The following is a 27,878-nucleotide window of genomic DNA, read 5'->3' on the forward strand; positions in this document are numbered from 1 at the left end:
GGGCGGAGGGCCGGTAGAACTAGGCGCGCACCCCTGTAATGCGTACACTCAAACTTTTCTTTTTTCATCCTCTATTTAAAAAGATCTGCAGTAGGTTGCCTTACTCTGTGCATGGAATAGATTTGATGTCTTTAATCCGCTGTTATTTTCCAGAAGGTTTGTATTAGTTTGTTGGCATTTTTTTGGGTTGTAGTTGTATATCTCGTCGTCAGGATGGCGCCACACTTTTCTTTCTTTTGGGGTAATTTTGTGGTTGGTAGATCAAAATAAATATGTAAGTAAACAAGCCCCAGTCTAGTGGGAGCTGATTGAACATTGTTATTTCCTTTTTTTCTTTTTTTTCTTTTATAAATAAAAAATAAACGTACAGTAGCTGGGTGTACTCACCATTGACTGCACTTCTAAAATGGTCCCGTGCAAATAGATTAACAGTGTTGAATCTTTTCTCTGTGAGAGCTTATCTGTAGAAGTGCCATCCAAACGGCTGTGGGCGTCGACTGAGGGGAGTGGGGGCGATAGGGTGTGCGGGTGTGAGGGTGGGGAAAAAAGGTGACAATTAATTATGTTCGAGAGGAGAATGAGAAAAGGGGCCTGTAGGGGCAAAAATGGGGTGACAGGGATGGCAGGGATCAGGGTGATAGCTAGCCTAGTCTTCTCAATGTGTGCTTCTGTGTCCTGCAGATGGACGTCTTTGTTCTGTGCCGCTGTACCAACCAAGTGATGTTATGTCAATAGGGTCAAGTCAAACGTTAGATTTACTCTTTTATTTTTTTCTCGTTTTCTCTTTGAAAGACAGTAACCACATGATTACCTATTATCTATGTTGAATGATGTAATAATAAAGTTTCAAGTTAACACAACCTATCCCCCTGTGTGTGTCGGGTGGTTTATGGTGTCATTCATTTAAAAACAATGCAACATTAGAAATAGCTCAGACAGCTTACTAAGTACATAAATAATAAATAAATAAATAAATAAATAAATAAATAAATAAATAAATGGATAAATAAATCAATAAAACTAAACAAATTTATATTGCTGTTATTCTCATTTGCGTTTCATATGGATGAAAATGAGGATTTTGCTAATATTACTGAACATCTTGATCTGGGATTCTCGATTGAATGCCCAGAGGAATTGAGGGACTGTGTATAGCGTAGGATCGCTCTAAGATGCAAACTAAACAATAATGAAACATAAATATGTATAGTTCAATTCACTTGTGACATAGTGCGAGCAATAAAGCAATGCCGTTCGCAATGGTTAATTGTAAATGTGAGCCACAAGGGGTTCTTTTGCCAAACTCTGCCTGATACCAAATCTACAAATACATTCTTCATACTAACATTCCATTGTCTAAACAAAGTACGTGCCACATTTAGTAGTTACACAGTTAACTATGCATTGTCTTGGTTCCATTGATTTAAACTTAAAATTTTAAACTTCCATTATCTACCTGGGACCAAACAGAAGTAAAAGCAGTCGCTGCTTCGACGACTTTGCTCCGACATGTATTTTGTAATAAATAATTTTTTCTTTCCTTTGACTATCCAATCAATGCACGGTGGTTAAAAGTAGTGGTTCCATTCATTTTGCTATGACTATTCATGCATAATACATTTTAGATCAACCCTGATGAACTAACTGACTGCAGAGCCTGCCATACTACATGTGAAATGCAAGAAAAAATATAATTAAAGAAAAAAAAAGTTTGCAAAGCAGATATCTACAACATCTGTTTTCCCTCCACTTGCCCGAAGCAAGGACGTAGCCACCGCTTCGAAGTGCCATTTAAGGAGTGACAGTACTTGTAATGAGTGACCATTTAAGGAGTGTCGGTCCTTTTATGGAGTGACAATTCAAAGAGTGTCAGTCCTTTTAAGGACTATTTGAGAAACGTCAGTCCCTTTGAGGAGTGACCTTTTAAGGAGTGTCAGCTCCTTTAAGGAATGACCGTGAGTGTCAGTGCTGTGGCCTCAGGCCTGATCCAGATGTTCCCCAAGTCAACATGTCTAAATACAGACAATGGCAATCACCGCCTTCACATGCACACACACAAATGCACACAGAAACACACTTGTGAGAGTGAGTGTGTGTTGATTCACACAGTGGGAGGGTGACAGAGGTTATTCATGTCTCTGGCCCCGTTGTGGTATGAGTTCTAGGCCAAGTGTTTGACCCCAGGGCCCCCCCTGACCCTCCAGGGGGGGCCCTGGAGGGTCAGGGTGGACTCTGTTTGGCCTTCACAGGGTTCCCATGACACCTCTGCTATTTTCACTCACTTCCATCGCAAACACCCAAGAAAGATAGATAGATAGATAGATAGATAGATAGATAGATAGATAGATAGATAGATAGATAGATAGATAGATAGATAGATAGAAATAGTAGTTGCTACAGCTTCTTTTCATAATATTGCCTCCTAAAGCATGGTGGGCCCTCAGACCTCAGTTGGAGTATTACAAGGTCACACCAGGATGGCCTCATTTCAACGCAGCTGGACAGAAGGAATGTTCTTGATCTAACACGGTTTTGAAAAGCTTGAGAAGATTAAAAACTGTGTGGGCGAATAATTATGCGGCGGACTCTGCAGAGTTTTCTTTCTGAAAGTTACAGCCAGTTAAATTAAGAGGTGAGCATTGGCAATTTCAGGCTGAAGTTAAGCAAACTTTACTGCCTCTCACAAAAGAAATGATGTCGCACCATTTTGGGATGTTTTCACATGCCACTGACTATGTTAATCGTGTCTTATTATTCATCTAGCAGTGCTTAGATTGGTTTAATGCCAGCACCCTTATCCTAGATTCATTTTTGGAATTGGAATATGGGTGATTTAATATTTTGTTACTTATTAAAAAATATATTTAATGCAGCCCAACAATGGGACACAGTCAACTCAAGTCAAGTCAAGTTACGTCAAGTCACACTTTATTTACAAAACACATTTCATACCAGGATAACACAATGCCCTTTACAAAGAAATACAATAAAAAAAAAAGAAAATAGTTGTCAACTGGTCATTTCAAAAGAATGCCCGTGAAACAACAGCAACAAAAGCAGCAGCAACAAAACAAAAACAACAAAAACAGCAACAACAGCGACTACAACCGCAATAGCAACAACAGCAACAGCAACAACAGAAAACAACAACAACAGCAGCAGCAGCAACAGCAGCAGCAACAACAGCAGCAGCCACAGAAACAACAACAACAGCAACAGCAACAACAAAAACAACAGCAAAAACAACAATAACAGCAGAAACAGCAGCAGCAGCAACATCAGAAACAACAACAGCATGCAACAATAGAAACAAAAACAGCAGCAACAACAGAAACAACAACAGCAGCAATAGCAGCAGCTACAGAAACAACAACCGCATTAACAAAAACAGCAGCTGCAACAACAGCAGCAACAATAGCAACAGCAGCAGCAACAACAACAAAAACAACAAATGAAACAGCAGCAGCACATAAACCACAGAAACAACAACAGAAAAAGCAGCAACGACAGCAACCAGAGAAACAGCAGCAACAAGAACAACACCAGAAACAGGAACAACATAAATAGGAGAAACACCTACAGCAGACACAACAGAAACAGCAGCAGAAACAACAACGGCAACAAATGAGACAACAAAAGAAACAACAAAAGCAGCAGCAACAGAAATAACAATACCAGCAGAAACAACAAAAAACAACACTGCAAAAACTGTGCAGTGAAAAAAAGTGCAGTGAAAGCCACTATGGCACTTTAGACATGGTGTTCCCAAACTTTTTTTTGATGAGGGCCCCTTGGTAGCCAGCTCTGAGGACCCACTGAGGACCCACAACGGCAAAAAAAAGTGGTATACTGTATACTTTATCTGGATGTTATAAAGTGCTGTGTAACTTAAACTGACATAAATTGGCGGATCTCGCATTATTTTTTTATCACATTATTTGAGTAAATAAAGATAGTGTTAATATATCGGTCACAAAACCACATTACATGATACGTTCTCTATCTATAATATTTAAATGTTATTAAAACATGTATTTTTTATATAGGCAGGGATATACAATTATTATTTTAAATACGTACATCATTTCTTTCCATTTTTTGACAACAACATTGGGATTCAGACACAGAAACACATTTTGCTGCGGAGGCCACTGCAATTCCTAATGGGGCCCATAGGGGGGGGGGGGGGGGGGGGGGGGCGGCCAGCCCGCGCCGCTGAGCGCCCCCTGCAGGTCGGCGACCGCGACCGCATCCAGGCGGAGCATCGCCGCGGCACTTCCCTCGACGCAACAACCGCCACCATTGGAATCCAGCCTCAGTGTTGTGGAGCCCGGACCGAGAGCAGGGGCGAGCGGCGCGGAGGAGCAGCGGACGCGAGGCGGACCACGAAGAGGAACGCGGTGCCGGTGACGACGGAAAGGACCCCCCCCCCGCCCCCCACGACCTCCCCCGCCCCCCACACCCCACCCGCGAGTGCTCTAATATGTGGCAGCCTGCGTCGGAGCGATTGCAGGTAGGAGGCTGCGTGGGAGGCTCCGCGGTTCGGTTCGGTTCGGTTCGTCCCGCTGTACGTGGGGGGGGGGGGGGGGGGGAATAAAAAATGATAATAAATAACAACAACAACAACAACAACAACAAACAGATGGTTGAACGGAAAGCCGATGGTCTTGAAATGATATTTATCATTCAAGCCCTGATTTTTATTCAGGGTTTTTATATCGAATATATATATTTATATTCTTTTGTTTGTTTTTTTTTTTAATTCAAATTGTAGCTCATGTCGGTTTGAATATTGCCCTTTTTCTATTTTTATCGATTTATTTTTATTTGCTTTCCATAGTTTTACTTTTACCCCCCCCCCCCCCCCCCCGTTTTCCTCCTCGATATTCATCCGAACGCGTTCCTCAAGTCTGTTGCGACGGAGGCCTTTTTCATCCGCTCCTCCTTTTTTTTTTTTTTGTTGTTTTCTTTCTATCCCCTTAAAAAAAACACCCCCGCGGTGGGCCCGACGCCGCCGCCGCCGCCGCCGTTGCTCCGCAGTCCGGAGGCATTTCGCGGGCTGTTACGCAGTTTCTCCCGGGCGCCCTCAGCTCCGTGACGTTCATGACTCGCTCGGAAAACCGGGGAGAGAGAGAGAGAGGAAAGAATTAAAAAAAAAAAAAAAAAAAAGGTTGTTAATGACACGTAGTTTGATCTCCGGGGGCGAGAGGGGGCAAGCCGCGCACCGAGCCGGGGCTCTAATGCTCTCCAGATGTCTCCCCGCAGACCGCGGCCAAGTCGGCTTGCACAACCTCGCTCTCGGGAAGATGGGATCGCGGGGCAGAGCCTCGTTAGAGCCGCTTGTTTTTAAAGTGACTTTATCCAGGCTTTTCCTCCCCCCCCCCCACCCCCCTTCCTTCCTTTCTGGGTCGACTGCGCGGCGTTCAACACAGTGCTGAAAGTTACGTACTTTCGCGGACGCTCGGTGCCAATCAGTTTGAGTCGTACGATCTAAATCCCAAACGTCAAAACATCTGTAGCGCGGTTTCATTGGTACCCAACTATCGGAGGGGGGGGGTGTCCTGCTGTTTCCCTCTTCTTCCGGACCCTAAAAAAAAAAGCCATTTTCTTTTGCTCATTGTGGTGTGTCTGCGTCAGATCCGTGGTCACTTTCTGCGTGGCTGTGTGGTCATTTCACTGCCAAAGAAGCTGTAAGTTCCTCCCAATATGTGAAGTGTAGGTCCAGCATGAGGCGTCCAAAAAAAAAACCAAACCAAAACCCCACCGTCGGCCTCCTGGTGGGTACTTGGTCGAATCTTGCAAGAAGAAGAAGAAAAAAAAAAAAAAGAAAAATCCCATCGCTTGTTGAGGCCTGAACCCGGGGACCGAAACGTTTTTATTTTGCGACAGGCTCACGTAAACATAGGCCGGAGGTCGGAAACGACGGCGAAGGCCGGGCACAGGTTCATCGAGGAAGGGTCACGTGCGCGTTTGAAGGCCGAAAGCGACTCCTTCGGTCGTCAGGCTTGGGCAGGAATTGTACATTTTTTTATATTTAATGTGTCGGCCCCGTTGTCCCGGCAACGGCGGGGGAAATCCAAAATGCGGATTTGCGTCTGAGCTAGGTCTCCCCCCCCCCCGGTATGTGATAGAACGCGATATCTTGCGGCGTCTCCGTAGCCGAGCGACCGCCTTCCTGTCTCGCCCCGGACAGGAAACACCGAGATGAGATGTGCTGTTGTTCCAAACCCGGGGCTTTGTAACCTCATATTCTTCTTGGCCAAAGGCGGCAGAAGAGAACGGCCTGAGCATGTGAAGGCCCGGAAAACACCGCGTTGTGGATCCATAGAAATGCATGACCGTTCCCCCCCTCCCCCCCGTAGCCGTGGCAACAGTCATCCACTCTCAACCCTGCGACTGATGTCATGCTTCGCCTCTCCGCGCCGGAAACGGCGGCGTTTACGGTGTCGCGGGCCGTCTCGGGCTTTTCCCCGATACGCCCTATTCTTTTTTTCTTTTATTATTTTGTGCTTTGTTGCCTTCTCCGGCCGCGACACCGACGCACGTTTTTATTTTAATTTTCCCCTCGCTGCCACTATCTCCTGTTGCCATAGTAACACTCGATGTCTCGCTGCTCCTTCGTCTCGGAGGGGGGAGGGAGGGAGGGAGGGAGGGAGAGGGAGGAGCGGCGAGGGAGAGGAGAGATCCACCAAGAGGGATGCAGTCGGGTCTAAACACCGACGGCAGGACGGCGCGTCCCCCACCCGCGTGTCCATGGTTTCCCACTAAGCGTTATTTTATTCCCTGTCAGCAGCATCTCAAGCCGTGGTTGTTTTTTTTTGTTTTTTTTTTGTCTCTCTCTCTCTCTCCCTCTCATTCTCTCGCATGTGACTGACAAACAGGGCAGGGCAGGCACCTCGTCCCGACGCCGCAGAAGTCGCCGGTTGAGGTCGAAAACGACCGCACTCCGTCGATCGCGTCTGTCGTCACGCTGATCTATCTCTCTGTATGACTCTGTTTTACTCTTTTTTTTTTTTTTTTATACAAAAAAAAAATGGGGCGATTTGCACGTGTGCTGTTTTTCCCGAGGGCTCTCTTTGGCTGCGTCCGTTGGTCTTTCGGCACACGCCCATTTCCGGTTTCGTTCTGTTTTACCTCATTCTCGTTTTTTGCGTGTCTCTCTTCCTCTTTCCGTCTGGCTGCTGGGGGCTCCTCTGCGGTCAGTCACGACCCCGCCGGTGTGACCGTGGCCTCGCCAGGCTCGAGGAATCCGCGGGAGGTGCCGTGCCGGGCGCCGCGACCCCGGGGGGGGGCGGGTCTTTTACAGTTTGCGTCAAAGAGTCGACGACGTTTTTCGTCCGCCGATCGCGACATCCCCGCCCCCGTCACGCGGCGCCCCCTCCAGCCGCCGTTCAGAAGTAGGTCCTCCTGCTCTTTGGGGCCTAGCTCTGGAGGCCTCATTACGGCCCTCCCACGGTTTAGCACATTCAGACGCGTTTCCTCTCGTAAAGTGTCCCGGGATCAGAGGAGGAGGCTGTAAACACATAGAGGGACGCTATCGCAACACTTTGTGGCGCAGTGGCTCTAACACGCAGCAGATTTGGGGTCCTAGTTGTGGTTTATTTTAAATTTATTTATTTTTTTCTGTGTAGGAAAATGTAAACCACATGGGTAAGATCTCCAGAAAGGGTAAACATTGATGCAAAATAACACCTTTTGCAGGCAATCACCTATGGGGTGAATTAGAGCAAAGCCGACGCCCCGACGTTTGCTCCATTTTGCGGTGCTGGGCCTCGAGGGGAACCTCATCTTGTTGTCGCCCGTGAGCCCGCGGGGGGCAGAGCGGGGGGCAGAGCGGGGGTCGTCTAGTGATCGGGAGATTGCCGGTTTGATCTTCGGCGGGTGGGGTGCTGAAGTGCCCTCGAGCAAGAACGCTTAACTCCCCGGGCTGCGTCCCACTGCTCCTAGACACATCAGATACTAGGATGGGTAAAATGCACAGAACTCATTTCCTCACGGGGATTAATGAAGACTACAACAACACATGACAAATGAAAGATAAAATAAGATAAAAGCATTCTTAAGAATGATTGGAATGCGATGTGCTAACCAGAGGCACTAATACAATGTACTGCATATCCGTTTATTTATTTATTATTATTATTTTTTGCTGTACTGCATATTCTTTATTTTCACGTGGTCCATTCACTTTCTTTGTCTTGCAACATGATTGAACCAATGTAACTTCAGGAAGCGGATGCTTGGCAAGTCCACCGTTGTGCAACTTTGAGGTTTTCTGGCGATTTCGATCCGTGCATACGTCACTGGCGCATGTCACGCGACTCACGTACCGACAACCACGAGGCGTGTTATGGATTACTGCCTGCTTTTTTTTTTATTTATTTATTTTTTTTTTAAGTCCTTTTCTCCTCCTTTCGGCCCCTTCAGCCTGACATTGTTTTGGATTTAGCTTCACAGTCTCGAGGCTTTCCCTGGGGGGTAGCTCATCCAACTGCACGTTAACGGAGCGGTGACAGGACAACAGACGGGGCAGGGCTGAGCTTGGGTCCAGATCTTAATGAGGGAATTATGTTTTATGTTTTTTGTCAGTTCGTTGTTAGTCGTTCTTCAGAGAGAACAAAAACTTCTCCCAACTTTTCGGAGCGGGGATTTATGGGCGGGTCCCGGGATCCGTTAGCTCCAGGAAATGCGCCCAACGAGGGGACGCTGACACCGGGAAACGATCTTCCGTAAGCCACATTTCAATGAAAATGATCAATATCAATATGTAATTTACATCTGTACATTTATAAAATGGGGACTAAAAAGTTTAACCAATGTAAGGTTTAACCGTGCTCGTAAAACGCTCGTAAATTAAAAAAACATTTAAAAAGCTGGTTATTAGGTTTTGTATTTATTTGGAATGTAGTATAGTGTTAACAATGTTAGTAATAACATTCTTTCTCGGGCCTGGAACTCAAACCATTTTCTGATGCCCCAAAAACGTACATTTAAATGATTAAATAAATACTGTAAACGTGCAACGATTAGTCGACTAATGGCTTGAACTGACGACTAATAGTTGACGAGAAAAATCTTTAGTCGGGGGCAGCCCTCATCTTATCACAAAGCACTACCCCGACGATTTATATCATTGAAGAACAGATTGTGATGGAAGTCCTGGAGGCTGTGACTTGTTAGCGTACATACCAAATACTTGACAGGCCAGATACTCTGATCTTATTTTTTCTGCGCTCACTTTTGAAGTCCCGTCGTCACTAGTAACTGACGTTGACGATCGAAAGCGCTGATGTCTTCTGTTATTTCTGCGGTGTATAATTGATATTCCAAAACAAAAGAAAAAGCCACAACAATTCCGCTATTGTGCGTGCGTGCACCAGAGGCGGTAGATGTCGCAAAACGTTTGCACGCGATGTTTTTTAACAAAAGTTCCGAGCTTCAGCCCCCGCTACGACGGCGCTCCGGGGCGCTGGAAGCCAGTTGTCGCTGAGTCTTAGGTCATGCACGCTCCCGTGGAGGGGGGAGAGGCTCGGGACGCGGTGTCATTTTGGGAGGATGCCTCTCGGAATGTATGGAAGGAGGCAGAGGCTGTGAGCCGATACAAATGTAAGAGCGCGGTGGCCCCAATGTCCTGCTCTTCGCCTACACTCCAGACAGACCTCCAACATCTGGTACAGAGCTCCACGCTCTTTCATGTCTAAGCCCCGTTGCATGTGTTGTCTGGGTTCCCGTCTGCATGTGTGTGCATGTGCACCGGGGGCTTTAGAGTAAGTCTGTGTGCGGATGATGTGCCGTTATTAAAGGACATGCATGCACAAGGGGGATCTGCGCGGTCCGTTTTGGAAGGAAGTCGAACCATTTCATATTGTCCTTATTGTCCAGCTCCAGTGTGTGTTTGGACTTAAGTTATAGTTCAATGAAGACACCTGATAAAGTTTTTACCCCTGTCTAAAATAGAAGCGTACAGTATCTGAATTGTGCATTTTGGACACGACCCCTTCGCTCAGCTCTGCCTACATCCACCTCGGCCAAGAATCATATCTCGCTATTTTTAGGCTGAATGGAAATATATCTCGGTATTTTCTACGAAGTGGGCAGAATGTTCAGTTGGAAGTCAAAGCCACATATGAGATGTCACAAAACACTGACTAAAATAAAATGCAAAGACAGGGTTTCCTTCCCCGTTTGAAAATGTACAAATTTGATTCTTTCAAAATGAAAATCTTGGCGAACAAAGTCTTGAACTTGAACTTTTACATTGAATCTCATTCATTCTCATAATACCAGAATCAGCCTGTACCGAAACATGGTTGGTCCATTCTAGGGCCAGGCGAAATTGCATATATCTAATATCACAATATTTTTGGATAAATACCTCGATAACGATAATTCCAAATAATAAAAATTCCCATGTGTCATATCGCAATAACGATATAATATCCATACGTCGCCCAGGCCGACCTACAGTCAGTCTGCTTTAAGTCGCTCTGATCACATCCAGTGAATCCCTATATCGGTGAACCCTGTGGCCGTGGCTGAGACTTGTTTTACCTTGTTGGGCGCGGGGCCATACCATGAGGGTTGACCTGAGAACCTCTCTAGCTCCAGGAATGCTCCCTCTGGGGCCTGAAAAGTTGAGCTTAGCATCTGTGACCTGTTAAATTCATCACCGCGGGAGGCCAGCTTCACACTCCGGCTGACACGCTTCCATGCCAGCTTCCATGCTCCCACGTCGTTTTTCAAGTTGTTTATTCACCGTGAACGGTTTGAGGAGAAGGTGTTATTAATATTTAGCCTTTAATAGCGAGCGTTCATTTCGACTAGATGTTTGCTTCCTGTGTGTTGCCTACCTTTTTTTTAGTTCAAAGTATTTTCATGGAACTAACGGAACAGAATTCGACTTATAGCACATATGTTTATTGTGAGTTATGGGTTAATATTTTAGGGTTATGCCCTTTTGAAATAATCAGATTAAGATGTAACGTTTCAGTTTTCGGTTTCATAATATCAGTGTTACCCTCAAAGAGGGTCTTCATGATGTTATTTCTGCTTTTTGTCAATTCTTTACCAGATATTGTGCCGCGCCAGATTTTTATTTACATTACATTATCGGTCACATATTATCACATTAATTTAGATTCCAAAATTCTCTCATGGCATTGTCTCCATTCCGCCCACACTGAAACAACATAAGACTAGGGATCTTAATAATTAACCATTTAACTGATAGAATTAATGGATCAAAATTGTTATTGTCGGTTAGAACAGTTAAACAGTTAAAAAAAAAAAATGTAATTGTACAAAAGTTTGTTGCCTGGTGAAAGACAAATTGAGAGGTAGAGTCCATTAAACATATGGGGGATTCATTTTGTGTGTTGCCAACTATTTTTAATAATCTCTAGGGCTGTCTCCGAATTTTGTCAGATGATTCGGCTGTTCCATGCAAATATTCGACGGGGGTCGGTCACACGGAGGAAGGGCACGAGTTCCTCCATGCATCCCTCCAAATGAAAGAACTAAAAACAGTGTAAACAACTAAAAACACACTGTTTTTAGTTGTTTTACTTTGGGGGAACGGCTCCAAATACGGAACAGCTCCATGTCTCTGCTGTGGTCGTGTCTAAATATATATTCATGATGCCCCTTATTTATCATTATAATTGGTAAAGTCCAATAAAAAATGTAATAATTTCTTTTATTCGGGCGAGCCGTCATATTTTTAATACCGTCGGATAACTGTTAACGACAGTCAGAAAAAAATTCTAAATTAGCATGCCTACATATGCCATTTTTGATGTTGCCCAATGATGACATGGGTTGAATCATCCTCCCAGCCCTGTTTAGGAAACACCCAGATCAGAGAAAGTATGAACACCACTGAAATGATGTTCATCGCTTGGACATTTACGGGAAAAAAAACGAATGAAATGTCGGAATGTCTCTGTAACCTGGTGACTTTCTACACAGGAAAATGTAACCACGCTCTTGTTTTGAAAGGGCCCCCGCAAATGTACCATTTCTGCGAAAGATAAAGCATCTGAATCTGAAATGAAAGCTAAAACAAAAACACGTATTTGGCATTCTGACATAAAATGTGCCCCAGAGTCACATGTCATATTGAAGTATGAATTCCATCAAAGGATATGAGAGGATCGTCCAGAACTGTGCCAGACAGTCGAGGGGGGTTGGGCTTTCAAGAGGCTGCGAGTGCTCTGGATATTAGGTGGGTCCAAATGCACGATTCGCACCGTGTCATGCGGCGATGGAATCGGGCAAAACCTCACGCCGATGGAGCCAATTACGGTCGCCTTAAATTTTACCCCGTTTTGTTTTCGTTTCCATACAGTTGAACGTTCTGGAGAGTAGTGGCTATCTCAAAATAGGGCTGTTTTTCATCATTCCTTGGAAAAATAAATAAATAACCCAACCTCTTCTGAGGTTTCCTGGCTGACAGCTGCCATTGTCTATAGAATACGGACCCCGGAGTCCAGTCTCAGGGCTCGGACCTCTCTACCTACCAAAAACAACAACAAAAAATAGACAGCGTTGGTGCACTCTCCAGCTGGCGAGGAGAAAACAAACCTCCCTGGCTCGGGGTTCGAGTCCCAAAAAGGATCAACAGAAACTGGATGTGTGGACTCCAGGGCTTAAAGAAATGTAAAGGTAATGCAAATATTATGAATAAAACAAAGTTTTATTCCACAAGCGTCTCTCTGGTCGCGGTCTTTTTTTTTTAATTTTTTTATTTAATTCCTCCTGGTCGGGGGTACAGGGGTTCGAGCCCCTCCACCACCAGCACCACCTTGGCCCCTGCAGCCGCAGGAATGCATTCTGCTGTCAGGAAGCTGTAAAGTGCTGACATAGAGGTCAGCGAACGTTTACACACATGTGGCTTTACTTTCGCAACTCTTTCAGCATGCCTCGTCCTTTTTTCCCCTCCATCCCTTTCTTCTGCTTTTGTCCTCTCTTCTGCTCCCTCGACTTTCCTCTCCCGTCTCCCTTCGGTCCTGGGTTGTTGTTGTTTTTTTTCCGGCGAAAGCGTTCTGTGGCGTGGAGGCGCCCGCAGGTCTGACGGTTCGAGGAAGGACACCGAGGGGGGATCCCTCGATTGGGCATTTTCCCCCGTTTCCGCCTCCTCTGGCCTTGGAGGTGGTGTGGCGCGCAATCCCGATTCGGAATGAGTAAAGTGGCTTTAACGGCATTGCATAACTTTTAAGGCAGCGGTCACTGACTACATCCTTTTCTGAAGCACTGAACCACAGCGTTCAATGCCATCTGATGGGTGTCCGCCCGCTGGCCGACACGTGCCACTGCAGCTGTATGGAAGGACTTGAGCAGAGACCTTGTGAAACATCATTGATATCGTTATCATTGATATTTGGTTCAATACAGGTCATGAGGCAAAAACTGTCACTCGAGTTATTCTTGCTGGTTTCACGATTTTAGGCATTTTGGAGCCTTGTATCGATACATCTTGCTGCTATACTTGTGCTTTAAGGTAGACACTCGTGGCGCGTGGTCTGCTTTGAGCTGCTTTAACCGGCGCCTGCATCAGACATCTAGATCTCGCCACAACTTTGCACGCATCAGCCGCGCGTGAACATTTCTCGGCATACATTTAAGAAATGCCAGGACTCCATTTGCGTTTCTCTGTGACCGGTGTTACTGGATCCTGCGTGATGCGGGGCGGGGCCGGAGAGCAGCGGCCTGTGGCATTCCTGCCACAGGCCGCTTAATTTCTGCTGAAATTGTGAAAGTCCTGATTTCATTAGCCGCTCTGTTTTGTCTCGGGTTATTTAGAGGAAGCCCAGAAATTCCAGCGCGAGCGTTCTCTGCTGAGCCAGATTGAACATGTGGTTCTGTTCGGCCTCACGAAACCCCGGCTGTGGATTCGGGGACGCACTATACACACAGCGCGGGAAGCGCCCCCCCCGCTTCCACCTTCCCTCCCCTGTCTCGCTTCCGCAGACGGTCGCGCTGTCAAAAAAACTTTGCTTTATTCGGGAAGTTTTGATAAATGACAACGTATCGGTTTCAGTAGACGGCGGGTCATTTGAGTGCACCGGGATATAATGAAGCCTGCCGTATTATCCAGATTAGTTTACACATTTATATTCCTGCCCTCTTTGGCCGATCCTCGTCACCACAACGTTTCTCGTTTCGCTGTCAAGGCCAGAGAAACCTCACCTCTCCATCTAGCTGCCTTTCTGCCGCGGGTTTCTGATTTCGTTTTTATTGTTGAATTGAGCTGGTTGTTTCCTTGTTTTCAAGTGAACCCCCCTTGTCATCCAGCACTTCCAGACCATGCTGAAGTCCAAGCTGAATGTGCTGACGCTGAGGAAGGAGCCGCTGCCCACGGTGATCTTCCGCGAGCCTGAGGCCATCGAGCTCTGCTCCGCCACTCCTCTCCCAAAGAGCAGGACCCATGCTGGATATAAGGTACGGACAAAATGTTCTTTATTTATCTTGAGCCATTAAAGTGTAATCCTTAAGATTGCTTGTGTTGGTTGGATTCAATTAAAAGTCCCAGAATTCCAGCAAGGTCGAAAAAGCAAGGTTTTTTTTTTTTTTTCCCAACGCCCCGGTTGATCTCCGCTTTTGCTCTTTGCCACATTCTTTTCTCCAAAGTTTGCATCTTCTGATCATTGATTTGTTTTAGCCACTTGATGGTGAAGATATTTTTTCAGCAGAGGGTGCTGTTTTTTTTTCTATATTGACAGTTTACTGACCACGACCACGCAGCTTCATCAGCGGCTGCCCTTCCTCCCCTCACCCAATCTTCCCATTCTTGCCAGAAAAGGCGGACCCCGCCCCCAACAGTGGCACTAGCACATAGATGAGCAAATGCCGAACACAAATATATTGACTGGCTGTTTATTTTAAGTGCCAGCCAAATAATGTATCATGTATCAGATTTTTTTTTAACAAAATAATCTTACGGATTACCACTTTAAAAAAGAAACACATTGGCTATTTGTATTCGGATGCCCATGAATGTCTCTAAATGTGTGTTGCGTGGGTGTGTTTGTTTGCTTTTGTGCCTGGGCTCCGACTTCTAGCCGAGGCGCTGCTCAACTCACTGCCGAGTTTCAGCTAAAAACTAAAACAAACAAGTCGACACATCAAAAAAGTGGATTTGATCTGCTATTAAGAATAACACTTCCGACTGAGTGTGTGTGCGTGTGCGTGTGTGCGAGAAAATGTCTTGTTTAAGAAAATATTCGGCACTTTGTGGATGTTTCGTTCCGATTGTTGTTTTAAAACATTTTCAGGGTCATTAGAAGCCAACATTCATTCTAAAGTTGGCAAGTTGTTTTTAGGAGGTTGAGGAAAATAATCCTAGACGCAACCCGCCAAAAAGCACATACGTGGCCGAAACAGACTGAACAGTCGGTTGCTCACGTGCGCGTCCACGAGATGGTTGCACAAGTGTCTTAAATGCCATCGGCAGCAAAGGGACCAGGAGGGTTGGAACTTCAGCAGCATGTCCAGTGGTCCACCTGTAAAAATGAAGTGAAACTCCATCGGGCCGGTTTTTAAGCGGGACAGAAAGAAAAAAAAAAAAAAAAAAAAACGAGACGGACGGAGGTGATGGACTCTTTGTCCATATTAAATTCTGGGTCCGAGGGGGGAGAGACAGAACGACCAGGCCAACGGTCAGGCTCTCTGCTGCTCGTTTCTCTCTCGAGTGTGTTCGTGCCAGTGCTTTCCAGACTGCTGGCAGTCGTAGGCCGGCCTCAGTGGCTCTCTGCAAAGTGTGAATGGCCCTGTCTTCCACCTCGACCTCCTCCTCCTCCCAGTGCCTCCTTCCGAGGCGAGCCAACGCTAACTGAGAGCCAAGCCCCATTGCAATAAGCCACAGGATTCGAGCCGCAAAGACAGATTCCTGTGCGCCCGCCTTTCTCCTCGTATGTCTGGCTTTTTGGTAGATCTGTCTTCCCTCTGCCACAGTCTGTTAGTTGTTTTATGCGACTTCCAGTCACTTTGAATGACCCGTCAATGATTTATCTGCATATCTCTCCGCCCTGCCAAATCCCCGCATTTAGATCATATTAGATCCACACTTAATCCATCCCTGTATGGACAGAGCAGCACACCTCAAAATGATCGTAATTAATATTCATTTCTTTACAATGGCAACATCCAATGAACCTAGAAATTTACTACAAAAATTGAAACATTTCACAATATACAATAAATCTTACGTGAACAATATAGCTATGTTCGTATATTAAAATGTAGGGACACACACACTGTTCCCTATATCATCCACCTTTAATGTTTTGTGTAAATGCAGCCATCACCGGGTGTGAGAGAGGGATTCTCCTGATGTATTGTTTCCTCCAGATTTTTTTTCCAAGCCTGTTGATGACCGTCAAATAACTCCAGAGCGGATGTGGAACGGCAGATCGATGTCTCCGTTTGGTTTAATGCCGTTGAGTGGATCATTGGCATCGAAGTTTTATGCTGCACTTACTGAGGGAATTGCATTAAACTGGTATGCATTTTGAAAATACAATGTTAAAAAAAGTCACTCCACGGTTTTTGTTATTAGCTGCGTGCGTTGGATCCCGATGTGTTTGGAGCTATTTTGGACATTTTAAAAATGGATTGTTGTCGGCCTTGAGAGGGTTCTCATTGCCCTACAGTCATAGTGGAAACACTGCGATGGGAGCAAGTGTGGGTAAAAAAGTCCTTTCCGTCTATGTTTGGCAATCAAAGTCATAATTTCGTTAACGCGATCATGTGAACATCTCTGAGAAAAAAATGGAACCTTGTGGTTGAATATGTATCACCAGCCGCAGCTTTTCCCAGAGTTCCTCCGCCAGCTCTGTCCGGTGGCACCAGGTCCATTCAGCTCTGTGGAGCTGGACGACTTCTTTCCCTTGCACACAAGCATTAAAAGTTGTTCCAAACCGCTATATTGTCGTTCAGACAGTCACTTAAGACGGACTCATATCAATTTGTCCTCAAGTTCAATGTCGGCCATTGGAGGTTTCTTGGGTGCTAGAATTTGCCTCGTCAGACTACCAATTCCATGAATGACATTAGGTGTGATTCATGTGCAACTTCCATTACAACTTGCAGACGGCTGCAGAAGATATACTGAGAAGCGATAGCTGGATTAAAAAAAAAAAAAAATCCTTATTATCCACAACTTCAAGGTTCGGTGAGGATAAATAAGAATGAATAAAAAAAATTGAGGACTATGCCTTTAACGCCCTCTCCCTTCTTGCCCTGCTCCCTCCTCTTCGCCCCGCCGTGCTTCTTTCCAGCTGAAACGCTCCCTGTTGACCGGCAGGCAGAGAGACTGACTGGGTCTCGCTGTCCCTTTGCCAAAACTAACAGCCAGCAGGTATGAAAGGCCACCCCTCATGGCCCTGCCACAGCCCTCCTCTGTGTTATCATTGCAGTTTGTAGTTGTACAGCCAGGACTCAGGTACCAGTGTTTTTAAAGATGAATTCAAGCATTTGCACGTCATGTTTTATTTTATTATTAGTTTTTAATCATGCTGTGTCTCATTGACCTCACCAGCCAGACTGATTCAACTGTTGTTTAACGCCGCACATCAAACTGGAATGCATTGGATACATCTCCTGATATAGTATAAAAGCATCTTGAGGCATGTAAACAAATACCCAGTTTGTAGCCCCTTTTGACACGAGCAACAAGACAAGTTTGTCTGTACTTATAAGGCACTTCAGTGCAAACACACAGACGCACACATAAGCACAAATTGATTGATTGCCGTAAACAAGTCTCGTTCGACTGCTTCTATGAACAGAGCCGAGCGCAGCCACAGCCACTAAAACCTCAGCTCCTTTCATCACAAAAACCGGCTGGTGATCTGGCAACCCACAGTGAAATAGAACTGGCAACCCCAATCCTGAAAGGCATTCAGCATTTAATATGAAATGTATGAATGATGTATAACGATAAAGCTTATCAGAAAACTCAGGTATTTTATTTTTTTTATAGTCGTATACTGTAGTTTTGTTACACCCTTACTGTAGATACTCAGTTAAATAGTTGAGTTGAAGTATATGAGGTGTGTGTGGTTTATAACAACACCCTTGAAATCATTCGGGATTTATTTAATAAGAGGAACAACCGACAACACTTGGAGAACGATCAAACTTAAGGTTTGAATCAGCGTGGGTTTGAAAATCTGGAAAAGCCGGGTTTTAACATTAACATATGAACGTCCGCTCTCCGGGTGTGTGGCTGAATTGTTTGAAATCCAGTCGCAACAGTAGGAAACGGGTGGATTCAGCATTCGCATCCAACTTTCTGCACTTTTCTGTTCTGTTCTGGCAGACATTTTGATTCGGTGCCCGGAATATTCCGACAAGAATGCTAACCAACCGTGTGTGTGTGTGTGTGTGTGTGTGTGTGTGTGTGTGTGTGTGTGTGTGTGTGTGTGTGTGTCTGTCTGTGTGTGTGTGTCTGTGTGTCTGTGTGTGTGTGTGTGTGTGTATACTGTGTACCCGCGAATCCACCTCATTGTCTGTCTCAGGCACACACTCTCCTGGATTACATAACCACAAGGTGGTGACAGTGGTGGCCCGCTGGGTGTTGCCATGGTGATGGAGTGGAGGTTTAGGGCAAGACTGTGGCTTTTCAAGCAAATACAAGACGATAATTTATCTTCCTGTTGTAACCAGTCTGCTTCAGTGCCTAACAGAGCTTCCCCCTGGGCCGTTATTCGGTCTAAACGCATTGTATATGCATGTCATACTCTATTGCTACAACAGGTTTGTTTAGGTCCTATGTCTACTCTACAGTATATGCTAAGTAATGCACTACAGATTTAAAACCATAGATGCAATGTTACCTCATAATTCATGGCTTGGGGCTTTACCGTCCACCATCTTGGCCACCTATGGCAGCACTTAAGTATCCATGAGACCAGAGCGGCTGGCAGGACTACCCACGCATCAGCACACAGTTTAAAAGCAGTTTACAGTTTAATGTCTTTTTACTAGGGCTGTCAAAGTTAATGCGATAACGCGCGTCAACACAGCGACATGTCTTGCTGATATAGCCATGACAATACAACATACTTTCTCTCAGTCTTTCTCCCCGGCCAATTGGTACTGGACGCGCCTCGGCACGACGTCTGCGGAGAATACTCAAAATAAGCGGAGAAATGTGGTCCATAACAAAATCCGACTTTTTATCATATTTGCAAAATTGAAGATGTAAACTTTCATTTGCTGAATCTTAAACTCGAACAGTATCAGCAAACATGTTAAAATGCTTCTAAAAAGCCGTCCTCCGAGCAGTCGAAACATTTATCTGCCTCACCTTATGTATGTTGCGCGGTCGGACGTGGTAGCAGACACCAAATGTTGTAATAATCCGTGGATGGTGCCAGCATGCAAGTTTTTCCATCAGCACACTGTGGTGTGGGGGTGGTGTGGTTTAAGCAGCCGCACCTGTCTTGTGTCTCGGTAACTGGGCATGGAATCAACGTGGCGTTACGCCTGTTATTCGTTAGACAATAATCAACAAGCCACAGGTAAAACCCCCACCCCCCCCCCACACACACACACAGGAGAGGAGCCCTTGTCAGGACATGTCTCCATCTGCTCTGACAGACACAGGCGATGTGGTTGAATACACACCAGTTTTATTGAAGAGAGTGGGCTGGGTGAAACAAGCCCGGAGCAGATGTACATGTCATGACAAGGGCTCCTCTCCTGTGTGTGTGTGTGTGTGTGTGTGTGTGTGTGGGGGGGGGGATGGGGGTTTAACCTGTTGCTCATTGATTACTCTAACGAGCAACAGGCGAACAGCCACCTGTCTTGGGCCCAATTACCTAGGCCCAAGACAGGTGTGGGTGCTTAAACCACACCACACACACACACAATTTTAAAAGCTATAAATGAGTAAGACTGTTTTTCTTATGTGCGCCGTTATTGGCTCAGAGACAGAACGCGGGACATCTGGTGAAGCTCGCTGTACGTTCTCAGTCGCGATTGTTTAAACACTACCAAAGCAGTACCTTTTAAGGGTTTCTGGATAATATTTGTCATTGTTTTGGGTTGTTAATGATTGAATATTGATTTCCAATAAACACACATTTGCATAAAGCAAGCATATTTGTCTACTCCCATGTTGATAAAAGTATTATTAAGTAAGGTACATTTTGAACAGATTAAAATGTGCAATTGAATTGTGATTAATTGCGATTAACTATGGACAATTATGCAATTAATCGCCATTAATTATTTTAATGGATTCACAACCCAAATCTACCTATGGGTCAACTAAAATTACAAAGAGTTGGTCAGTGAAGTAACATCACCGTTGACTAATGTTTCCCGTAACAGATCAGCTAAGTTCTTGCAGTTTCAACAACATTGATCTATATGCGGAGAAGTAAGGCTTGTTTGTTTACCCGCCAACCTGAGGAGTCCCACATATTGTGAGCACATGTCCACCACGTAGCTGAACTTACTGGAATCCGGCCATCTATTCATCATACGTTACCATTTCTTATGATCTCACGCGTTTGCAGGAATTTCCTTTTAGTTAAGCAAAGAAAAGTCCTTATCAGTAAGCCATGTTTAGTCTGCCTGAGTTGGAGATTGAGAACTGCAGTTAAAGTTAAAGTTCCCTTCAACTACACTGTGTTTGGTAAAACACATAGCCTCACATGGTGTGACTCTCTATGCAATAGTGCCTAATACCCAAGGCTCTTTGTTCTCAATTGTCTTTGGTCTATCAAAGAAGATATAGGCTTAGTACATTAGAGACTGGCTGGTATGTTGACTTTTCAGTGTTTTCCAAATGCCTCTGAGCAGCTTTGGCTTGGCCCAGCATGCATAGTGTATCCCAGTCTAGTGACAGTGTATGTGCGTGTGTCTCGCTATCTCATCCTGACGTCATTCACATCATTCAGCCAGCAGATCCTACCAGTGCTCTGCCTATGAGTCGGGCAGAGAGGCCCTTTGTCTTGAGTTGGACATTAGTCTGATGTCAACCAGTGTGTTTGACCTCACGCTCTTAATGAGTGACGGACAATAGAGCACACATCAGTGACATTTTATTGATTTAAATTCTCAGAAGTGAGACCTTTAGGTCCTAATCGGATTCATTCATGTTTTGGACTTTTTTGGTGACCTTGACTGAGGCTTTCCCAGCTCTATGTGACTCAGAGACTCTTATGTCAGCTGTACTTTTCGCTGCAGATTTTTATGCTATAATATGACCAGGATTAAACTACACACCTTAACTGGTTTCCATGATTGCCAGTTTTACTCATTATTCTTTCAGTCGACCATGTGGGTTTGAACACGACTGGGCACCTTTCTACTCCATTGAAGCAACTCTTTATCAACAACAGGGACAAGGGCTCGCTTAGTCAGACCAATTTCTCTTCCAGGTGTTTGACTCCCTGTGTTTCACACACTGACTATCAGCTACAGACAGACGGAGTGAGCTCGGCAGTGCCAGGTCGCAGAAATAAACAAACAAGCTTTGTTAAATGGGTCAGGAACAGAAAGTACGAGAGAGAGCGACGGAATGTGAGAGGAACAGAAAAAACAAACAACCTGACTCACTTGGCTCGGTTTAACATTCAGACAAATAATCAGCAGCAAGGACTAAAGCAGCCTTGTGGTCAGATGGTCGAATGTCTGACTCAGACGCTCGGATCGCGCCACTTTAATTCCTTGGACGGGCATGGAAAGTTTGGCCAGTGTAAAACAACCACAACTACAAATAAACATGAATACAAAAACATCCTGAAACAGCCAAAAACAGCCTGATAACCTCCACAGACAAAATTATCATTTTCACTTTATTGTTGGACTGAACTGGACTGGAATGAATCCCATAGCACTGAATTACACCATATTAGGCAGCAAGTGAACAGTGAGTTATTGGAGTTGATGTGTTGGAAGTAGGCTAAATGGGCAAGCATAAGGATCTGAGTGACTTAACAAGTCACTCATCGCAATTGTGATGACTATACGACTGGGTAAGAGCATCTCCAAAACGACAGGTCTTGTTCCTGGTATGCAGTAATTAGTACCTACGAAAAGTGGTCCAAGGAAGGACAACGGGTGAAGCAGCAACAGGATCATGGGCGCCCATGGGCTCATTGATGCCATGGAGAGTGAAGTGTAGCCCGCCTGGTCCGATCCCACAGAAGAGCTACTTTAGCACAATTTGCTGAAAGAGTTAATGCTGCTATGATAGAAAGGTGTCAGAACACACAGTGCATCACAGCTTGCTGCATATGGGGCTGTGTAGCTGCAGACCGGTCAGAGTGCCCATGCTGACCCCTGTTCACTGCTGAAAGCACTACAATGGTCACGTGAGCATCAGAACTGGACCATGGAGCAATGGAAGAAGGTGGCCTGGTCTGATGAATCACGCTTTCTTCTACATCATGTGGTTGGCCGGGGTTAGGGTCCGATCCGATGGAGCATCTGTGGGATGTGCTGGAACAACAATTCCGATCCATGGGGGTCCCACCTCGTAACTTACAGGACTTAAAGGATCTGCTGCTTACGTCTTGACAGACGTTAGCTTGCCAGATACCACAGGACACCTTCAGAGGTCTTGTGGAGTCCATGTCTTCACGGGTGAGAGTTATTTTGGCGGCGCGAGGAGGAGCTACACAATATTAGTAGTTATTAGTGGTGGTTTTAATTTTGTGGCCGATCGGTGTGTATTGTGTGCTCTCTAGGAGGGCTGGGTGCTATTGACAAAATGAAATGTGAGGATATTTTGGGGGTGCATATCCATAAGCTATTTACACACAATTAATATTTGTGTGGAATGAATGGATAACGGATATTATGACCAAGCAGGTAGAACAACTAGAACAGTCTATGACGTTCCCAAAAATTGCATCACTACAATTATTGAAGTGAAGCCTTAAAGGCCAGAAAGACAACCATATTATAATAACCAAATCCCAAATGATATCTTTCAATCCATCAATTCATCCGATCACAATATTAATATTATATTAAGATTGGGCGCTGCATTGAAACGGATGAAAGGTGCCGTGAATGCTTCTATATTTTTTACAAAAAAAAACGGTAAAAAAAAGGTATTTCTGTCTCAGGAATGTCTTGAACAGACTCTTGATTTATCTTTGGAATACACACAGACACTCACACACACTTGGTGCGTTCTTCCTCTGGCGGCACAACACAAACAGACCGACACACAGCACGCCGCAGCGTGGGGAGCCAGCTGTACGCTGCCGATTCAATAAGGGTACAGGAATGTTAACAACCTCTTAAGGAATGCTGCCTTCTCAACCTAGAGCGTTCTCGGGCCACGCAGGCTGCGGGGGCCTCCCGAAAGGGATCTCTGCCTGTGGCGGGAACATCGCCATACGCTAAAATCACTCTGACAGCTGGAGGTATGACTTTCAGTTTTATATCACTTTTTAGACTCTGCTGTCCCCGAAAGCATTTATTTTGAAAATTGCTTTGGGAACCGGGAAGGACTGTCAGTGGCCCCTGGGAAAATTGTGAAACCGGCATCCCAGCAGTTCCATTGTTAAAACTTTAACGTTTAGCCTTTTATGTTTTCTTAAAATCCCCCACAATGTAACAGTCCCAACCCCAAAATGTTTTGGTCCCTTTTTCTCCCAGCCCTTTTCACAAATTGATTTAGTCTGAGACTCATCCTTTCTGCTGAACGCCTCGTTTCATTGGGAAAACATGGAGTTCGACCGTGAAGGGGGATACCATACGAAAAGAGATAAGACAATGTGTGTTTTGTCTCCCACCAAAAAAGTTCCCGTCTGGTCCCTTGTTTGGGACCTGGGTGTCTGGAAAAGTCTGCATCTCCCACCGGTGATACTGCGTTGTAGCTCCACATCGCGGCCCGTTCCCAAACCTTCTCCAGATGTACCGAGCTGTCCCTGACCCCCATAACCCCTCTTATCTCCGTCCCCTTTCGTGTCTCAAAAACCTCTCCATTGAAGCATTAAAGGCCTGCCCCCTTCGTCTCATGCCACCTCCACCTCCCCCCATTCCTCTCTCTCTCTCCCTCTCTCTCTCTCTCTCTCTCTCTCTCTCCCTCTCTCTCTCTCTCTGTCTCTCTCTCTCATCCCTCTCTTTTTCTGCTGAGAAAACCATCTGTGGGTCTTCTTTGGTAAATGGTGATCCAGAGGGAACATGGGGGCCAGCAGCTGCCCTATCTCTGCACCTCTCACAAAGTAACACACACGTATGTCAAAGGAAGACACACACACACACACACACACACACACACACACACACACACACACACATACACACAGGCACATGCACGTACGCACACACGCATGCACACACACACACGCCAGGATGTTTCCTTCAGTGTCTCTCTTTCCCCGTTGGCTAGGGGAGTGCTGAGCTGCGGATGTTTTCTCTTCTCTCTCTGCTCCTATCCGTCTCCCACTCTCCCTCTGTCTCTTCCTTTCACGTTCTCTCTTTTCCTATCTGCCTTTTTTTGTTTTTTCCTCTCCATTCCCACAACTTCTGAGGACAAATTGTTCCGCTGATTGCATTTTCTTCCTGGTGACCATAACTCTCTTGTTCTTTTCCTCTGACACCGACGGCCTCGTTCCCTTTCCGCTGGCACGTAATAAAAAAAAAATAGATTATTTGGACAATATTACATTCCTGTGCCGAAGCGTGTGATTTTTTTAAATGTGAATTCGGTGTCTTTGGTGAATTTGCAATATTGCTTCATGAGGAAAGGGGTAAACCATACTACAATGTAAAAAACCAAGACCATAGACCAAGAAAATACACTCTGTGATCCAGGAACTGGTAATGGTGGCCACATGTTTCCCCACACACATGCAAATGTTTAGCAACGTTCTTCTCCTCTCCCGCTCTTAATCTCGCACTCCCTACCTTTCTATGCTGCATTTAGCAGGCATACGTTGAAAACAAACACACTTCGTCTTGCGTAGAACGCAAAGGAAAATGTCCCTTCCCAGGCAAGGTACTAACCCAGAAACTCTCTCCGGTTCCCTGCGTTAAATGCTCCACTTTTTTTTTTTTTTTTTTGACTCTCCGTAGCATTCCTCCTCTGCTGGCCCCGAGGCCCTTCTTTCCTCTCCTCACTATTTATTTCTGCCTCTGCGTGGCTTCACATGGAACCAATATTTTTTCTGTTTATCAGTATCACAGTTTAGCACTGTTAACAATTAGTCGGAGAAGAGAAGTGAAGGCGGGGAGGGGGGTGGTGGTGAGAGGACGGTGGAGAACAGTAAAACAGTGAGGGCGGAGGAGATGGAAGGTGAGAGGGAGAGGGGAGGGGTGAATAAAGATGGAGACTCGGCAGAAGAGATTAAAAAAAAAAAAAAAAAAAAAAAAGGAGGGGGTGATGTGAAAAGGGGAGGGGATGAAGAGGAAAGGACATAGGGGGTGAAACACATGGAAAGTTGGACAAAGGAGAGTATTCTGTATATTTCTGGAATGATTTAAGTCTCGCACGCCCGGCCAGAGAGTATGCAAAGCGCCAGGCTCCGGCAGATGGCTGGCGGTCAGGTTGCCAGAAGGAGGATGGAGGACTCCGCTCCGGGCTTAGATGTAGGATTGATCGACGCACCTACGGATAGATCTTCTTTCGTTCGGAGGGCGGTGCAAAAAAAGCAACCTGATTGCGTCAGACTTTGTTACAATCACCGAGCGGTTTGTGGCGGAGGACCAGAAAAGCTTTCGTTGAGTTTGAATGGTCCCAAACCGACTTGTGGCCGTTGAAATAAATTTGCCGTCTTTGATCAGTCCATCGTCAGTCACGCTTGTGGGGCTGAATGATTGTTTTTTTGATTTCGCAGCCGCAATCGTGATTCTGAAAGAGTGCAATTTGGGCTGTATTGGTATTTGTTTTGTTGTTTTATTGTCATGCATACACACTTGCCATTAAATCAAATGGAGATATGACTTTAATGACCTTGCTTATGTGGACAGACAATAGACAGAACCGGAAATCCGATTGCGATGTGAACCCAAGTCGCCGACATTGTGTGCAAACATTCTTACGATTCACCCATGAGTCCCGGCAGTTGATTTCCAAAGCATTGTATCTTTGAACTGTAGACCGCGTGGATGGCATGAATGAAATGTCTCGAGTTCAAGGTTTGTAATTGTTAAAAAAAAAAAAAAAAGACCCTGTGAGCAGGCACAGCTTGAATTTCCACTTTCCAGTATCTCTGGTCCTCCTTCCTCCTCCCGGCGGAGCTCCGTCCTGCAGCACTCGGCAAGAGTAAATCACAGTCGGAGGAATGCATGAATTGCTTCCTCCCCCACATCCTTAAAATGGATTTAAAAGGGACAAACTCATAAGTCGGCTTATTGCATTTACCTTCTACAAACAAACACAGACACACACACACACACACAGACACACACACACAATGGAACCCTAGTTCCTCCAACGTGGACTTTATCACTGTTTGCCTGGGTTATAAGACGCATAAAGCCTAAGCCCATTCGCCCCAAATGGTTTCCTTGTTCACAATCTCTGCCTTTGAAGAGAATCGCCACAGTCATACCACGGTATTTCAGACGGCTCTCTGAAAGCCTTTTTTTAAAACTGGAGAAGAGAAGTCGGAACCCAGGGGTTAGGGAGGGGGGATCCGACAATGCTGGACGTTAACCAAGCCTGGAGCAGAGGGCTAAACAGTCTGGTCACGACTACATCAGTTACTTATTTAGCGGGAAGAGTTTCAATATGGTTATTGACGTTTTTTTTTTTTGCCCGCGCATTCCCTCAAATGCATGACTTTATATGGCTCCATGGCCTCACCTTTCAAGGTTTCTCCGCCTTGGCCATTTTGTCTTTCTTTCATTCCTCTGTCCAGAATGTCCAGAAATAACCCGCGCTCGTTCGGTTGGATATTGCAAATTCCAGAGCGGTGGTTGGGGAGGTCTTTGAAACGGGAACCGCAGTTTTTAATTTAACCTTAGAACGCTGGCCTCATTTAACCTTTACTACAGTTGCGGCTAGAAAGAGCCGACTACATTACCTTCCATTACGGCATTTAGCAGACGCTTTTGTCCAGAGCGACTAACAATAAGCACGTTTGGCGGTGGTAGTCAGACCCTGTTTGTATCACAATCGTCGTCTGGAAACCTTGTAGAAAAGAAAGTAAGGGAAACCTCTTTTTTTTCCGAAATTGCTTTTGTTGGAGCTATGGCGTTTCAAGCGGGTGTACAATTTAAATTATGATCTAGTACGTATAATCGAATTGTCTAATCCTTAATTGAAAGCAGAGAGACAGTCAGGAGAACAAAGGGACAATAAAAGGCATAGACATGGATATCCCCACAGAGAAGGTTGTCTGTTCTTCCCCCAGAGTCTTTCACTCGGAAGAGAGTGATCAGGGGCGGGGGGGGGGGGGGTGGTGGCCAAGTGCTAAAACCAGCAATTCAATATCAAAGGGGAAGTCAGAATGCGTCAAGTGAAAAGGGACCAGTAATTATTGCTCCGTTGTTGTTTGACGTGCACACAGGAAACTGTTGATGTGTCTTGGCACGGGTTTGTGGACTGACTAGTTGACTGATTGACTGGCTAACTGTTTGACTGGCTGGCTGACTGTTTGACTGATTGGCTGGCTGACTCGTTGACTGGCCGACTGACTGACTGGCTGACCGGCTGCCTCTTGGCCGTCTGAAGGTGTCGGTGCAGTCGGCTGGCTAACCGCTCGCTTCCACATGGGCCGTGGGCAGACCCGTGGTACGGGGGCCTGAATGATGGATCTGGTGCAGAGATTTGATGTCCCACCCAGCAGCAATCGCTGATGGAAAACAGGCCCGAGGAAGCAGCTGCTTTCACCGACGGCCTTTCTTCCTCATTCTGCTATCGTTCTCTTGGTTGTCCCCCCGCAATGGGGGTCAGCGGGGGC

The 27,878-nt window shown here is 45.6% G+C and overlaps 1 protein-coding gene across 1 annotated transcript in view; it reads left to right on the plus strand.

Annotated features, from left to right (window-relative positions):
• Positions 1-4,337: 4,337 nt before the first annotated feature.
• Positions 4,338-27,878, plus strand: part of pid1 (phosphotyrosine interaction domain containing 1) — a 29,956-nt gene continuing 6,415 nt past the window's right edge. The window contains exons 1-2 of the mRNA XM_080006975.1: positions 4,338-4,513; positions 14,293-14,439. Of these exons, the coding sequence (XP_079863101.1) occupies positions 4,484-4,513; positions 14,293-14,439 (177 nt within the window). The 5' untranslated portion in view covers positions 4,338-4,483. The remainder of the gene's footprint in view (positions 4,514-14,292; positions 14,440-27,878) is intronic.

Source organism: Zeus faber (genome assembly GCF_960531495.2).
Source record: "Zeus faber genome assembly, chromosome: 9".
Taxonomy (NCBI): Eukaryota; Metazoa; Chordata; class Actinopteri; order Zeiformes; family Zeidae; genus Zeus; species Zeus faber.